The sequence below is a fragment of the Triturus cristatus genome, chromosome 11 (genome assembly GCF_964204655.1).
Source record: "Triturus cristatus chromosome 11, aTriCri1.1, whole genome shotgun sequence".
NCBI classification, from domain to species: Eukaryota; Metazoa; Chordata; class Amphibia; order Caudata; family Salamandridae; genus Triturus; species Triturus cristatus.
The window spans coordinates 182,081,268-182,099,367 of record NC_140594.1 but is presented as its reverse complement, the minus strand read 5'-3'; the positions used below and the strand labels follow the sequence as shown (position 1 = coordinate 182,099,367).

At 43.0% G+C, this 18,100-nt stretch overlaps 1 protein-coding gene across 8 annotated transcripts in view; it reads right to left on the bottom strand.

The window, feature by feature from the left end:
- The window catches only part of ACAD10 (acyl-CoA dehydrogenase family member 10), a 482,886-nt gene that overhangs the window by 50,482 nt on the left and 414,304 nt on the right, over positions 1–18,100 (bottom strand). For all 8 annotated transcript variants that reach the window (XM_085633523.1, XM_085633522.1, XM_085633520.1 and 5 more), the window contains one exon: positions 166–338. In XM_085633523.1, the coding sequence (XP_085489649.1) occupies positions 166–338 (173 nt within the window). The remainder of the gene's footprint in view (positions 1–165; positions 339–18,100) is intronic.

The window sequence follows — 18,100 nt, the reverse complement described above, 5'->3', positions numbered from 1 at the left end:
ACACTTTGCACTGGATTTGCTTGACGAACGTGGTGAAACATGCTCGTAAATCTGGGACGCAATGTGGTATACACCAATGCATTTATATGGGTGGTTTAAAGATGTACTGCGTTTCACGGCAAATAAACATAATAACATGTAGATGAGAACTTTAAAAATACTCACTCGTTCCTTCATGAGCATCAAAGATCTCTCTGAGAACCCAATAAGTCTCATGCAGTGATGTATTCTTCCTGGTCCCAATCTTCCTTGTGCAATTTCAAACCCTCTGCCACATCCGATCAGGACATTTTCTTTAGGAACACGAACATTTTCAAACATGACTTCTCCATGACCAGCTACAACATGAAAGCATGGTAGACAAAGGAGACTTATGAGAGTGCTGTTTATTTAATTGCATGTTTTAAAACAGAAGCTTATCTCTCTTATTGACCTGTGAAGATAGCCATGCTTCGCTGGAGCCTGCTGTAGAGGCACAGCTGAGTGAAAGACGCTCTTCGATGCAAGTGTCCAGCCAGAGCTTCCCATAAGGGTCAGATGATGTCTGATCCTGACTGGCAGAACTCTCTGGCTGGAATACCACACATGAATCCCATGGTGGTGCTCAATTCAATCAGTGTAATTCCAGTGTGAAGAGCATGATGATGCAGATGACTCACCTAACCTAAACTAATCTTTCCCTGCCAGAATCCTAAAGATGACTACAACCGAGGCCTGTGTATGCTGAAGCCATGTATGTTGTAGGAATGCTCTGCTCATCTGAGTGCTGGGTAGGCGCAACAGACCATCACAATCACCGGGAAGTAAAAGGTTAAATAGTCTGTGTGCCACCATGGTACAGGAGCACAAACTGCCTCCTGGTTTAGGCTCATCTGGCAGGTTAAGAGTAGGGGTGGTTTGCTACTGTTGACCTGCCAAGGAGAGAAGGGAAGCTGAAGGTGTCCAAATGTCTAGGAATGTGTGTAGTTCTCATGATAACCCTTCAAGGAACACAGCACACCCTTTGGGCAGCATACACATACTTAACGGAGCCCTCACATAGTCTGCTTGCGCTTGTACTGTCCTTGGATGCTTGCTGCTCCTTCCACAAAGAGAGGCATGTAGTCAGGTAATCAGTGAAGAATTAACAGACAATCCCTATGAAGAAGGTCCATCACAGAGAGGTAAGGAGAAGTGGTAGGCAAGGTAAAGGAGTTAACGGCAGAGAGAAGTCAGGCATGTGAGTGTGTCCATCTGTGTGTTTGTATTGGAGACTGAGAAAGAGAGACAGCCACCCAGCAACAGTGACTATGTAACTATGCTTGAGTTGGTAAATACATAGAACAATGCATATTTTGGATTATTTAACCTTTGGACACATGCAATACTTCAGCATAGAACACTCCAAGAATAGTCTACAATACAAGGCAAGACAAGTAACAGGCAAGTTTGATGCTGAAGAGTTTCACGGAAAGGAATGTTTTTATTTATCCAATGTTAACAAAATTGAGCTTATCTTGTCATTCCTCTGCTCTGATAGTCATCAATACACATGAAACTCCTTCCGTTTGTTATATGACTGCGAATGTTTTATATTCAGAGAATGGGATTTGTGGAGTGGTGCACTGCTCGTTATTGTGACAATAGTAGTCAATTAGTCAATGAGCCTTGATGTTAGTAAGTCTTTAGTAATTCTTTATTTTCCAAAAAGAGGTTGCCAGCCAACGCGTTTCGTTCATGAAATGATCTTCTTCAGGGCACGTGTAAGCATTCTTAGTTGATCAGAGCAGTAAGATGGAAAGTATTCCGCGCTGGGGGGGCCGCCCTGGTAAGGGCCTGTATGCGCATAATCTGGAAGGCGGGCTGAAAGTCTAGCTGTCCACTTCTGTAGCGGACGGATACCAAGGCGCCCCCCCCCCCTCAGCGCGGAATAGTTTCCATCTTACTGCTCTGATCAACTAAGATTGCTTACACATGCCCTGAAGAAGTTCATTTCATGAACGAAACGCGTTGGCTGGCAACCTCTTTTTGGAAAATAAAGAATTACTAATGACTTACTAACATCAAGGCTCATTGATTAATTGACTACTATTGTCACAATAACGAGCAGTGCACCACTCCACAAGTCCCATTCTCTCATTTTTCTGCACAGCAGTTGGCACTCAACGGCGGCGAGTGCTGGAGCCAGTTTGTGCGCGCTCAACCCATGTTTGACTACCGGTTTACAAATAAGGGAACAACACAGGGAAGTGCGGTCATTGTGTCCGCCGTTGTCTGGAACCACAATTTTGTTTTATATTCAGTCCTGCGTACTAGGAAAGCTGCATCAGCGAGGGGGGTTGCCTTATTGGATTTGTTTTAATAGTTTGTTTTTTATCGTCTACTGATGTGCTCTAAGGATGTTACTACAATAGTCCAAGTTTACTGTGGGATTAGGTGGAGTTTGCCTTGGAATGGTGCGTTTTTTAATTGGTTTGTTTAACCCCTTCAGTGCCCATGACGAGCTGGACTCGTCATGGGCTGCGGTGGCGCTGTGCCCATGACGAGTCCAGCTCGTCATGAACTCCACCCGCTAATGGAAGGCGCGGCACTGGGCGGGGAAAGGGGCGGGCATGCAAGGGGTTAATAACTTGTTTTACAATTTTTAATTTGCCGAAAATGAATTGTTGCATGCTGCTTATCCTGCTGCTAAGATATCGCGTCGGTCATGTCTGTGGCGTGGTATTTTATCAAATACTCAATTGCTGATCTTTTTTAAATATGTGAACGTTTACGCATTTATCAAATGCAAATAAAGTTGTTTGATTTGATTCGCGTTTTACGTACATTCCCATTCAGATTCCCTCAAGGAAAGCCCAAAAACATCTGGATTGCTTGACACCAAAAGTGGGCCACAGATTTAAGATTACTCCAACTCGTGACCCTTTTTTGGTTTGTTGTAAATCACACAGTTTTTGTATTTATAATAGCAATTAAAAAGAGAAAAAGGTAAAAATAAAATAGGTGTGCAGAATGGTCCATGGATCCATAGAAATAAAGTTCAGTGAATGTTATAGGCTGTCTATTTTTGCCCACAAAACACTGAATTTCTGCCAATAGGGTCTGCATATCACATTTCCGTCCACAGACTTAACATGCCATTGTTTACAATCCTTTCATACTTAGGGTGTCCAAAGTGCTATAGGTGTAAATGAAACAATTTCTGAGTGGCAAAAAACCATGGTTTGGGTCCACATAAACAACATATCAAAAATGAAGCAGAGATATCAGACACAGGGAAAGGCCATACCTTGATTCCACCTTCCATGGGTCAAAGGTCATGCATTGTACCCAACAGGCAAAGGGCATTTCCTTAGGCAATGCCCTGTGGTTACTGCGGGCATTAGTAAAGCACAAACTGCGGGCATTAGTAAAGCACAAAGCCCATGCCCTTTTTCCACTTGCGGGTCATAGCTGTGTTGCTTGCCCTTCCAGTGGTTTTTAGGTTTAGCTGTGTAACCATAACTTCTCGTCAACTGAAGTTCTTTCAAGGTGTGTTTACGCGTAGTGGTAATGCCACACAGGGCATCACTAATAACCAAGCCCTAAACCCAGCCACTGTGCCCCCAAAACACAGTATGCAGGTTTTGGTCCCTAAATATAGAACTAGGCTCAGGAAACACCTTTGACTGACCCTGGGTGCAGTTTGTGTAGTAGCACTAGCTACTACGCAAAGTAGCTGTTGGCACTGTGTGCTTGTCTGCTCTGTGCAATAATTGAAACCAACATCTTGCACAGTGCAAGTTATGATAAAATAAGTATCTTTATCTTTATATGCTAAAATGCATATAGTCATTTCACAAAAGTGAAAATGATAAATTAGTAAGCAGTGAGAGACGTGATGATTTTGGGATCCTCCCTAACCGAGGGAGAGAACCAAGCAGATGCCTTGAAAACAAAATGCACATGTTGTTGAATGATTCAGTGGTGGTCCCATCCTCTTAGGACCACCCCAAGCACACTTATTGGCAAAAATACAATCCCAAACAAAGGCCCTGCAAAGCATTATGGGACGAGATTTGCAGTGGGCAGTGAATATTATAGTATTCAATATCAAAATAATTCTACAAAGAGCTGCAAAAGCATTGAAATTATTATTACATCAAGCTGCAGTTCCACTAGATGACCCTCACGAGTCAAATGCAAAAACGTCATGAAAGGGTTTCAATGCTTTTGCATTTGACTCGTGAGGGACATCTAGTAACGACTAGTGGAACTGCAGCTCTTTGTAGAATTATTTTGATGTTGGACACTATAATATTCACTGCCCACTGCTAATCTCGTCCCATAATGCTTTGCAGGGCCTCTCATTGCCTAATATTTTCATTCTCAAAGTTAACTTTTGTGAATTGGTTATATGCTTTTTAGCATGTAAAATTGCTTTATCAAAGCATTTGTAGGTGTTGTTTATTATGCTGCTACGCGCACAGTTTATGCACTGTGCTACGTGCATTTTGCGTAGAAGTGCAAACTACAAATGCTCCGTGAGCGTGCATTTTGCGTAGAAGTGCAAACTACGCATGCTCCATGAGCGTAGCGTAGTACTACGCCCAGGATTACCTTTGACACGCTGTGCAGAGCCAATGGCCAACAAAACGCCATCAAGGTCTAAGGATATGTGCTCCCAGCCTCCGTTGCACCAACTGGATCTGCTGCATACGGGTTTTTGCTGTGCGTAGTGACTTTAGACCAAGGGCATAACTTCTGTCCACGGACTGTACCCTGCACCCTGTGTCCATAACAATCTGTGCATGGATTCTGACCCGGCTTAGCAAAATCTAGATTGATTCACAGGTTATCCTTCGGCACCACACCCAGCCTCTCAGGCCATTTCAGCAGCACCAAGGACTCATCATTGGAAACAATATCTGCAGCTCTTAAATAAACACCACAGATTCAAAATGACGCTTAAGGTAACACAGATGAGATTGGTGGCAGAATATTCAATTGCATTACATTTTTTTCATTTAATTGACATTACAAATAATCAAAAGAAAAAAAAATTAAAGCCCACACAACGCAATCTTGAAACACATATCTCAAACTGCTCAACACCTTTGCACCACAAACAAAAGTATATTCGGAGTACTGCTCTACCTTCATTTTAAATTTTAGCGGTTTTTGCTGCAGTGTAGAAGAAAAATGTATGTATATGTATATATATATATATATATATATATATATATATATATATATATATACTGTTCCACAAGTGTCCAAAGACGAGACTCACTCGCACCAGAAATCATCACTTGCAGCGCACCAAAATCAACGTGTCAATTCCTTTAATGTCTGTGCCCAACGCGTTTCAAATCTTACATCCTTGTTCACGGGCCAGCAGCATTTGAATACAAGTTCGTATCAAGGGACTCACCATAAAATACCCACACGTAACGTTCATTCTCCTCAGGTGAGTAAATTGAGATAAGGTGCCATGCATTATGGGTTTGGTAGTCGCTTTGCAATAGTTCTCAAACGTGGCTGATTTTCAAAAATAATGTTAATAACCATGATAAGTTTGGAAAGGCACGATGTTTAAAAATGCGCTAAATATCGCAATCTGGTGCTCTGACAGGCTCCATCTTCAAAGGGCCCCAGAACCGCCTTCACAATCATCAGCAGTGGTGCGACTCAACGGCTTGGACTGCCGTCTTAAATACTGTTCCACAAGTGTCCAAAGACGAGACTCACTCTCACCAGAAATCATCACTTGCAGCGCACCAAAATCAACGTGTCAATTCCTTTAATGTCTGTGCCCAACGCGTTTCAAATCTTACATCCTTGTTCACGGGCCAGCAGCATTTGAATACAAGTTCGTATCAAGGGACTCACCATAAAATACCCACACGTAAAGTTCATTCTCCTCAGGTGAGTAAATTGAGATAAGGTGCCATGCATTATGGGTTTGGTAGTCGCTTTGCAATAGTTCTCAAACGTGGCTGATTTTCAAAAATAATGTTAATAACCATGATAAGTATATATATATATATATATATGTAAAACGCCACTGTCAATGCCTTCCCAAGACACAAGAGACGAAGAGCGGACCCAGGTTTTGTGCCAATTTAAAGTGCTTTATTCAGTTGCCCAGCCAGTCCGTCATAACGCGTTTCGACCCCCACTCGGGTCTTGATCACATGACACATTGCTAACGGAAACAGTGGTATTTAAGGAAATGGACAGGAAATGGCTTTCACGTGTGTTGCAACTAGATAGACATGGAAAACATACTGAAATAAGTCCTCACATTAATATCATGCTCACCAAAAAATCCCACAATATATAAATATATAATATATAAATACATACAAAATATATAAAATTATTTAAAACCTAAATATATCTAAAATAGGATTTTTCAATGGTTATTCATCAATCTTGTTGTTTTTTTGTCATAATAATTGTAATTAAATCGCGAAGTCAATAATTTCATTAATGGGTTTCCCAATAGAACTCCCTGAATTGGTCCGCGTTTCTTATTTCAGCAAATTCCTAAGTTTATATGTTGCTAACATCTCCACAAATAACGATCAACTTTTCTTTATCGAATGAAAAAATAACGCCCAAGTGGGCCATTATTAAAAGAAGGGGCCATTCCTTCTTCACCCATTTCTAAAAATATATACCCACTCAGAAATGATGTGCAAATAGTGCAAAAATTGTGCAGCGGAAATAATCTTTCCTCTAAAAACAATACCAGATAGTTTCCCCATTTACAACAGATTCGAAAAATTATATATATACATGCGTGTACGGGATTAGAATAAATATTCTAAGCTACTAACATATGATGATAATTATTGACCATTCATTAATCCCAATTTTTTCTCTGTTTGTAAAACAAGCTGTCATATATCTCACGGAATTCATCATATAAGCCAATCATTAAAAGAACGTACAGATATTATAAACAAGTAAAAAAGTCTTCACTAGCATTCAATCCAGCCGGATTTTTTGTGTTGAGCTCAAGAATATACCTAGTCTCCAACAGGCGCAATTTGCCCTCACGATTACCACCCCGTTTCATTGGTGGAACCGTGTCAATTACATAGTAAAGGAGAAGGTTGGGATTACTCTCATGTAGCAGCTCAAAATGTCTAGCGACGGGATATGCCTGATCTCTCCCTGTAATAGCTCTAATGTGCTGGAGTATCCTTTTGTGGGCCGGTAACCTGGTGCTACCCACATATTTCACCCCCAAGGACACTCCAGCACATGTACAGCAAATTCAGTTTTGCAAGTCGTTCTTTACTTTATCTGGATTGGTCCATTTTTAAAAGGACTAATGTAGTGTGTTTTGTTTTGTCCAAATTTACAGGCCTTACATGTAAAGCACTTTTTGAAGCCCTTAATTTGAGACATCCAAGAGGTAGGAGTGGTCAACTCAGGACAATTACTGACCAATCTAGTGCTCATCGAGACCGACTTCCTGAAAGTTAGGGCTGGTTTACTAGCCACTAGGTCCTCAATAATGGGATCCCCCTGCACCAAGTTCCAGTTGCGTGAATAGATTTTTCTGAGTTCCCGATGTTGCCTATTATATGTCAAAATAATCCTAGATTGGACATTTGAAGTACCTTCGCTAAAAGGATTTTGTTTGACTCTGGGGGCCAAAATCATATCTCTAGACAAATCTTTTGTTTTCCTAATCGCACTGTCAAGGATTTTACACGAATAGCCCCGGATTAGGAAGCGCTGTTTACTAGCCTCCTGCGCGCGAATACAGTCAGCATCCAAACTACAAATGCGTCTCACCGTATGGGATGCTGCGTATTAAATGTTGTGGATGGTGGCTAGAAGCATGTAAAACTGTATTCCCAGCCGTGGGCTTCCTGTAGAGTTTTGTAGCCAATTTGCTGTTTTCAACATATAACTCCACATCTAAGAAATATGCAGAATCTTTGCTAATAGCTGATGTAAAATGCAGGTTTAAGCAGTTGTTATTCAGTTTATCTACAAATGCCTGTGCATTCTGTTCTGACCCCTGCCAAATAAAAATCAAATCATCAATAAATCTTAGGTACAATACCACGTGTTCTTCCATGATATCCTTGAGCTCGCCCCTCAGTACCCGCTCCTCCCACAATCCCATGTGAAGGCATGAGTAACTGGGGGAGAAGCAGGCCTCCATGGCAACACCCCGGACCTGATGGTAGATTTGATTGTTGAAGAGGAAAAAATTCTGCTCAAGACATGCAGTTACCATCTGTAACAACATTTTGTTGTGAGATACACATCTCATTGGTCGCAAATTCAGAAAATGTTCCATGGCTTTCAGGCCATCACAGTGTCTTATCGAGGTGTATAGAGATGTTACGTCCATAGTCAACAATAACATATCTGCCTCCCAAGTTATATGTTCGATTTTTCGCAAAAAATCAGATGTATCTTGTACATAAGAGGCTAGTCCCCTGACCCATTCCTGAAGAAAATAGTCAATATATTTGGATGTGTTTTCCATAGCGCTATTAATGGCCGAAATTATTGGCCTACCAGGTGGTTTATCAATGTTCTTGTGCACTTTGGGGATCAAATAAAATGTAGGGATGACTGGATGTTCCTTTTTCAGGAAACGATATTCATCATTTGTTATTAAACCCCCACTCTTCCAGGCAAGGAGTTTATGATGGTGATCATCCCACGCCGATTTGACAATATGTATGTTACTTTTCCGGTAACAAGCTGTGTCTGAAAGTTGTAGTTCAGCTTCATCCATATAAAACTGACGTGGCCATAAGACCACGTTACCTCCCTTGTCCGCTTGTATTATAATGATGTTGGCATCCTTTTCCAATTTCTTTGTAAGTTGTTGATAACAATGATTTTGTTTATTCATACCATAGCGGATTTTATTGGAGGCAATATATAGCTTTTTCAAATCCTGAACAACAAGTTCATGATACACATCCAAATTGTCATGTAGCATAATCGGTTGGAAGGTAGATTTTGGTTTAAAAGGTGTTTTAAATGCTTGTTTCACATTCAACTGTGAGGACCCACCTATATTGCTGGTTGAATGCCCCTGCTCATTTTGTAGATCCCATGCTGTGTCAAAGAGACCCACATCTCCCGCCGTTAAAAGTGAAGGACTCTCCAGATTATCTGACGTTGACGCTTCCTTTTTCCTATTAGGGTGTAATATATGAAACTTATTCAACTTTAACTTTCGTATAAATCTGAATGTGTCCATTCTTGTATCGGCATAATTGAAATTACAAGGGGGGGGGCAATACGATAATCCAAGGCTCAGGACCGTTTTTTCCGCTGTAGTTAAAGGCAAAGAGGTAAGATTTATAACCAAATTCAGGTTTACACTGGATTCTGATTCCTCTTCTGAAATCGGTTCCATCTTCCCCTTGTTGTTTTTTTGCCCACATTTCTGTTTCCATTTGCGGCATTTACGTCTCTGTATTCGCTTGAAGTTGAGTTTTTGGTTACCGCTCCAGGTAGAACACGGGGTCTTAGGGTATCCCGTCTGTCCTGGCATAAGCAATCGACCTCCTGTGCCAGGGACATTCTTGTAAACCCCAATTGTTGTGTCCTGGTGCTTTCGCCTTCCGGGTCACTCTCTGCAGCTGAGCTCAATTCCGAAGCCGATGTTGACAAGGCTGCTGCTTCGCTCAATTTCCTTTGTGGCGGTTTATTGGCCCTTGCTTTCACTGCATCATATTTACGAGCATAAGTGAAGATTTGACCATTGGCGTAATCCAAGCGGTCTCTTTCAAATTTAAACGTCTTCCTTCTTTTGATGACCTCTTCATCTTTGTTAAGGCGTGCCATCATGTCATCTCTGAATTTTTTCATTTGATCCGTGCTTTCCATTTTGTTAATTTCCACCTCCAAAAGTTCTATTTACGCTTGTAGTTTAGCGCGATCACTTTCCGCATATTTGATTAATATCTTCATTAGCCTACTGGATGATTCAAGGTTAGAGTCCGCCCATTCGGTGAGCATAGCCGGGTCGGGATTTTCGTAGCTTGGTGCAAGGGTGATACGTAATCCCCTCGACTTCCAAATATCGGGATAACGATCTATGTTCCCACCATTTTGATTGTTCTGAGCGCATTGCTTTCTCCAATTTTTTTAACAAATCCCTGATATTCGGGCTTCCAGATGGATTCGTGAGATTGACAACGGCTTGTGGCTCCCCAGCCGGGGAGTCTAGAAACATAGAGCTGGCTGCCTCTTCACGATATCGCAATGCGTCGGCGGACATTTTGGCTGTAGTTGTGGCTTAACAGTTGATACCAAGCGTAATTGAAATTACGGCGGTGCTAATAAGAACAGTGTCCAAAACACACGCCGTGCACACTCCCCACTAACAATTCTGCTCACTCCTACCTCCACAGAATTCTCCGTGCTAACCACCGGTCAGCCGACAAGGGACGCATCAGCTTCTATGTTGGAGACCGGTTGATACGCAGCAGTCAGGGTCTCCTGCAGCTTCCTCCTCGCCGGAGTATCCAAAACAGTTCCGGGTCACCGGTCCTGGTTGCTTCCTGCTGCTTGGCCCTTAGAGGGGAGGGGCTCCGCTCGTACCGTTGAAGCTTCTCGGTACTCAAAATGAACGTAAAACGCCACTGTCAATGCCTTCCCAAGACACAAGAGACGAAGAGCGGACCCAGGTTTTGTGCCAATTTAAAGTGCTTTATTCAGTTGCCCAGCCAGTCCGTCATAACGCGTTTCGACCCCCACTCGGGTCTTGATCACATGACACATTGCTAACGGAAACAGTGGTATTTAAGGAAATGGACAGGAAATGGCTTTCACGTGTGTTGCAACTAGATAGACATGGAAAACATACTGAAATAAGTCATCACATTAATATCATGCTCACCAAAAAATCCCACAATATATAAATATATAATATATAAATACATACAAAATATATAAAATTATTTAAAACCTAAATATATCTAAAATAGGATTTTTCAATGGTTATTCATCAATCTTGTTGTTTTTTTGTCATAATAATTGTAATTAAATCGCGAAGTCAATAATTTCATTAATGGGTTTCCCTGAAAAAACCATAGGTTTCAGGGGTGTTATAGTTAGCTGGACTTTTCACTTGTACAAAACCATTGAAATTCCCCCGTTATAGTTAGTTCAGCTAACTATAACTAGCGCGCCCGCAATGCACTGCTGATGACGTCACATATTATATTATTATTATTATTTATAGAACTTATAATGCGCAACAGCTACCCGCAGTGGGTTTCCCGGCGCCAGGGATAGACTAAAGAAGAAAGAGAGAACACAGTTACCATATCAACACCAGTTAAAACAGCAAGAAGGCTATTAAAAAAGCAAGGTCTTTAATTTTTTTCGGAAATCTAATAGGTTGGGTTCCAACTTAAGGGCAGTAGGCAATGTGTTCCAAAATTTGGGTCCTAGATAAGAAAAGGACCGCCCACCCATTCTGACAAGTTTAAATCTTGGAACAACAAAATCGCCATTTGCCGAAGATCTTAACAAGCGGGCAGGTTTGTAGGCTTGAACAAGACTTTTTAAGTAAAGGAAAAGTAGGTCGCACACCGCTCGTCACACCAGCAAGTTGCCCCAAAGGACTGTGGGAAATGTAGTGGCGACGGCGGGTACGCCTATGCCACAGAATGTAAATAGAACAGCAGGGAGCAGGTCAATGTAAAGGGGTGCCGCGTGGACTGCCAAATGTAATTAAAAGCAGGTCAAGTACCTCTCCTGGCGCGCAGGTGCAGACTCAAGGCACCCCCTTACACTGACCTGCTCCCTGCTGACGAGAGGCAACTACCTCGAAACACGTGTCCAGGGATGGCTAACGCATACACATACTGTTCTATTGACTTTTTGTGGCATAGGCGTACCCGCCGTCGCCACTACATTTCCCACAGTTCTTTGGGGCAACTTGCTGGTGTGACGAGCGGTGTGCGACCTACTTTCTCTCAAGACTTTTTAAGTATTTAGGGGCCACGCCATGTTTGATCTTGAAAAGATAGCACAGGGCTTTAAATTTTATGCGACTAGGGATTCTCAACCAATGCAGGTCACGGGGGGCCTGTGCCGCCGAGGATCTCTGTGGTAGATTACATAGGAGTCGGGCCGCCGAGTTTTGTACCACTCATGACATGGTCAGTGACATCACTCATGACATCCCTGATGACATCTCAAATGACATTACTGATGACATCACTGATGACATCATCCAGTGAATGTCTGTTTTTCTGAAAATTAAATATGTTTTATATATGTATATCTCAAGGTCGATGGAAGAATAAATGGGTATACAAGTGTCTAAATGGATGATTTGTTTTTGAAAAATTGATTGTGTAACTGACTGATTAAGTGTATCATAGTGAATACATGGCTTAGTGAGTAATGTTTAAATATGTAAATATCTGTATCAGTCTCTCACTTTGTGTATAAGTGGCTGCATGGGTTGGTGAGTAGCTACATGGGTGTCTATATAGGTTATTAGTTGGTTTTTTGAGTATCAGTCTGAGTGTCTGCATGGTTCGGTGGGTGGTATTACGTAGTGCATAGGTGCATGAATGAGTGACTCACTGTTTGTATGTGTTGAAGACAGCATGTGTGCAGGACTGTATGGGTGGATGAGTGTGTGCATTGGTGTGTTAGTGAGTGAATGACTGTCTCAATAGTGTCTTTATGAGTAACTACATATGTTTTAAACTAGTATATGTGACTATTGGTGTATATAAGTGAGTATATGTGAGAGTGAGAGATTGAAAGAGTTCCTGTATGAATAAGTATGTGTTTCTATAAGTGATTGTTTAAAAGACTAAGTATGTGTAAGTTTCCGTAGAAGTAAGTGTGGTGGTGTGTGTATAACTGTATATGCAAGTAAATGTATGTTTGATTCTTTATTAGCATGAGTGACTATGTGTGTGAGTAACTCTATGGATGAGTGGCATTGTGTAACAGGATGTATAGGTGTATGAGTACATATGATGAGTGAGTACATGTATGAGTGACTGTATAGGACTGTTGGTGAATGAGTGGATGTGTATGTGGATCTTAGAATTACTGAAGAGGTTGTTGTAACTGGTATTGGTATGTCCATTGTTTTGAAAATTTTAGTCTCTATTTTTGAATGTGTGTATCAAAGGTTATATTAGGGTGAGAGGAGGTCTGCCACTCTATCACAAGGATGATGTCATCAGTGATGTCATTTGAGATGTCATCAGTGATGTCATGAGTGATGTCACTGACCATGTCATGAGTGATGTAATATGTGACATCATCAGCAGTGCATTGCGGTCGCGTGAGTTATAGTTAGCTGAACTAACTATAACGGGGGAATTTCAATGGTTTTGTACAAGTGAAAAGTCCAGCTAACTATAACACCCCTGAAACCTATGGTTTTTTCAGTGAATTTTTGAGGTTTTTTAAATGCTAATTCCTAAATATAACGTGCCTGAAACCTATGGTTTTTTCTGTGAATTTCAAAGGTTTTTTAAATGCTAATTTCTAACTATGCCTACAGAGATAGGACATGTGAAGAAAGAAGAAAAAATGCACAGAAAGAAAAAAAAGAAGTGCAGAAAGAAGCAACAGAAGTCCTCAAAGACGAAAAAAGTGCAGGAAGAAGGATAACGTGCAGAAAGAACAAAAAGAAGAGCAGAAAGAATCCTTGTTGCAAAATCATCCTGTACCCTCAACTTTTTCAGACGGATACTGGTGGTAACTGAGTCTGACTAACCAGTCCTAGAGCCAGTGCTATGTTAAAAGACACTAAGAATACAGTGAAAACACCTACATACACTAGGGAACATTATGCGTTGGGGTCCCCCTGTGATTAGCATGACCTCCTCTGTAAGCCCCTAGTATATAATAGGGCAGGGGGATTAAAACTACCTCTTAAAACAGGCCACAGGGCGTTTTTACACATGTTAACTCAGGCCCCGTCCCCTCCCTTCACCACTGTGTAAACACGCCCTGTGTCCGTTTTTAGTTGGGAGATTAAGTTCATTTGAATCCTGAGGGTCCCTAGGGTCCAACTAGCCCACTAGGTACCTCCAGTAAGTTCCACAGAGCTGCGTTGCAGAGAGGTGTAAAAAGTGGCACAGCCTGGACCACCTCTCAGCAATGCAGCTCAGTGGCGCTTACTGAAAGCACTTGGTGGGCTAGTTAGCCCCCAGGGCCCCTCAGTATTGAAGGGAAATTATATCCCCAATTTAAAACGTGCCATAGTGCGTGTTTGCACACGTCACCTCAGGCCCCGTCCCCTCCCTTCACCACTGTGTAAACGCACCCTGTGGCTGTTCTAAGTTGAGAGATTAAGTCCCCTTGAATCCTAAGGGTCCCTAGGGTCAAACTAGACCACTAGGTACCTCCAGTAAGGGCCACAGAGCTGCGTTGCAGAGAGGTGTAAAAAGGGGCTTGGCCTCAGAACACCTGTCTGCAGCGCAGCTCCCTGGCGCATACTGGAGATGCCTGTTGGGCTAGTTGGCCCTCAGGGACCCTCAGTATTGAAGAGGAATTAATTCCCCAACTTACAACTCGCCAGGGGGCACGTTTGCAGAGTGCTGCAAGGAGGGGGCGTGGCCTCCGGCATGATGCCAGTCTTTTATTTATTTACATTTTTTAAGAAGGGGGGCTGTGTGGTTCCCCTTCTTATTCTAATTTATTGGCCCTGATGACCAAATCCCCCAGGGCCTGTCTCCTAATAATATTTTTTTGACCCCAATCCCCAGGGCCGGCCACTGTTTTTTATTATTTTAAAAAAATATATATTTATAGACACACCTAGGACATGCTGGACAAACCGTACGTACCTATCACCATGACGATTTGAGTGATATTCATTAAAAGGCAACTATGCATACAATGAATCCACGTGGAATGTATTTACACCACTAGTGAAGCTCTGACATGTCTGATGCCCTACCGTGCCTAATCCCGGTAGACACCCTTGTCGTTTATTTATACAAACATGGGTAGCTATTGACGGGCACATGTAATACACATGCACACCAAGCCATTCAAAGGGGATTCGACAAAAATTAGACCAAAACTATGTAAGAAACCCCCCTCACGGTTAATAAAACACACATCCACTGCCGGATGTGTAATACTTTTTATTTTACTCTCTGGAAAGGGGACGAACATCACTTGAGAGTCACAGCGCACTCCTGGCAGAGCCCAATGCTGTGTTACACCCACCATTGCCTGCCGAGTGCCACACACCTCTGTGTTGTATTCCACCAGCTAGTGCATATGCTAGGACACTCTCTAGCCCATGTGCACTGTAACACCACCCCGTGAATATGTCATGCCACACTTGTCTTCGCACGGGTTATATTGCCCCATCTAACGTGCCTTCCTCGATGCCTATGTTATAGCGCACAGTGCTATGCCATACATATTACAATCTGGGATCCATATCTTTGTCACAGTGCATATGCAACGTTACACTCCCCAGCACATATTTTATATTACAACTTTAGAGACTAGTTAGGTTACACAACACTGCCCTGTGCATATTACACTCCAAGGCACACATCGCATAGCACGCGCTAGTGCCTGTGCTATCTCGCGCTCTCCAATAAATCTGTCATTGCGCACAATGTATTGCATATTATATTTCACGCCCGGTTCATCTTATATCACACTTTTTGGTGCATAGTTTATACCATACACTATATCTAGTTTTCATTTTCAATCGTGCTCTCAGGACTATGTTCTATATAACACTGTGTTCATCTACCCTTTTCACGGGCATTACATTTTGCGATAGGGGGTGGAGGGTCAGGGGGTGTTTCTGCCAAGTGAGCCCGGAGTCACAGTCCCAAACGTCCTCTTCTTCCTGAATAAAAGTGAGATTATGCTGCATACTTGTTCATATTTTAAGTAGTTCGCACAGACACACGTTTTAAAAACAATAAAGTTCCAAATACGCGCCTTCTCTGAACAGTTAGCTTGCTGCCCCATCCCCCTCCTCCCTATCCTCTGTTGTGTGAATCCATGGACTAGCCTCCTCCCTCCTGCCATGCATGGTCTGATGTGCTGCCACTGCCCTCAATTTAGTATGATGTACCAGTCCCCTCCTCCTGCCCTCCATTGCCCAATTCTATGCCCCATCATTGACCTCCTGCTTAAACTCTGTGCTTAGCTTGCTGCCCCTATTCTCCTTCCCCCTGCCCTCCGATGTCTTTGCGCATGCCCCTGCTCCATCCTTTTTGCCCACCATGTTCCATGGACCTGCCACTCCTATCTACTCTGAGTGTTCTGTTGAGCTGCCACTCCCCTCCCACCTGCCTAGCATTGTCAGATGACTGTAACCTGTCCCTGCCACCTCCACCCTGCCTGTCCACATGCCATGCCCCTATCCTCTTCCTCCTGTCCTACATGGTCCATTGTACTGCCACACCCTTCTGCCCTCCCTGGTCTGTTGTGCTGCAACTGCTCCTCCTGCCTGCCCAGTGCGGTCTGTTGTGAGGCCCCTTCCCCTGAACTTTGTCTGTGCACAGGTCCTGACCCTCCCTTCTATCCTCCATCGTCCTTTGTGCATGCCCCTGCACCCTCCTTCTTGCCCATCATAGCCATTGTGCTGCCACTAACCCTCCCACTTGCCATGCATGGTCTTCTGTGCTGCCATGGCCCCTCCCACCTTCCCTGTGTGGTCAGTTAGCTGCCCCTGACCCCCTCCCACCTTCCCTCCATGGTCTGTGTGTATGCCATTACAGTCTCACTGTTGCTCTTCATGGTGTGTCTTGCTTCTAGTGCCCATCCTGCCTGACCTCCATGGCTATCTTGCTGCTCCTGCCCTGCCCTCTTGCCCCCAGCCCTCTGTTTACATGTGCAGACCCCTACTCCCTCCCTCCTGGCTTGTCTGTTCCATTGTAATGCCCCTGATCAGTCCCTCCTGCCCTTTATGGTCTGTTATGCTGCAGCTTTCTCTCCTGTCTGTCCATTACGGTCAGCTAGCTACCATTGCCTCTTGCCCCTCTGTTCTCTGTTGTCCATGTACATGGTCCTGTCCCCTCCCTCTTGCTTTCTATGGATTGTTGTGCTGCACTCCCGTCCCGCATGCCCTGTGTGGTGTATTGTGCTGTTGCAAACCCTGATGCCTGCCCTGCAGGGTCAGTTTGGTGCACCTCTCCATGTCCCTCCTGTCCTCTGTTATCCAAGTCCATGTCCCTACCCCATTTCCTTCCATGATCCAATGTACCATACTTGCGAACATTTTGAACTTGGTAAGAGGGAGATTTTGAAAAAAAACTGTGGTATTGATTTTCCCCTTTGAGTTACATTGAAAAAGAGGAGATTGTAGACAGGAGACAGATCAAATAAAGCCCATTTGAGCTTAAAAACATTGGACGTTTCCTGGCTGAATCGGGTCTGTTGGCATGTATGGTTGTACTACCATTGACTCTTCCTTCTGCCCACAATGATCTATTACATTGCCACAGCCTCTCTTGCAAGTCCTGTATTGTTGGTTTGTTGCCCCTGCCCCCCTTTCCTCTGCCCTCCATGGTCTGTTGTGCTGCCACGGCCCTTCCTGCCTGCTCAGTGTGGTTAAATTGTTGCCTTTGCACCCTCCTCCCTGCCTTCAATTTTCAGAGTCCATGCCCCTGGCCTCTGCCTCTCAACAGTATCCTAATGAACAACTAGATTGCTAACATTCTATATTTATTACAAAAGTGTGGAACGCCTGACGTCATCTTGATGTAATCAAAACTGTAATACCTAGAGCATTTCCTTTAGAAATTACATATATGAGAGGGTCTTATTGGCATCTAAATTATGGTTAGTGCTCTAAAAGACTAAAATAAGGACATATTTTCTGAGTTTTCAAATAGCGACAAAGCACTTTTAAATTATTTGTTATCTTTATGTTTTTTTATCCAGTTGACCACTTGATTAAATGTTGCACTTAGGGAAGAGGATGTGGTGTTACTTCCAGAACTGCAGACTTTGCAACTGGGGAACCAGGTTGGAGTTTCTGCTTCAGCTCGACATTCTGTGATTCTGGTCAAATCACTTAGTCTCCCCATGTCTACAACCAAAATGAATTTGTTCTTGTGTGATGTAACCAATGCTCATGTAAAGCACTCCAATACCTGACAAGTCTGCACTATATAAC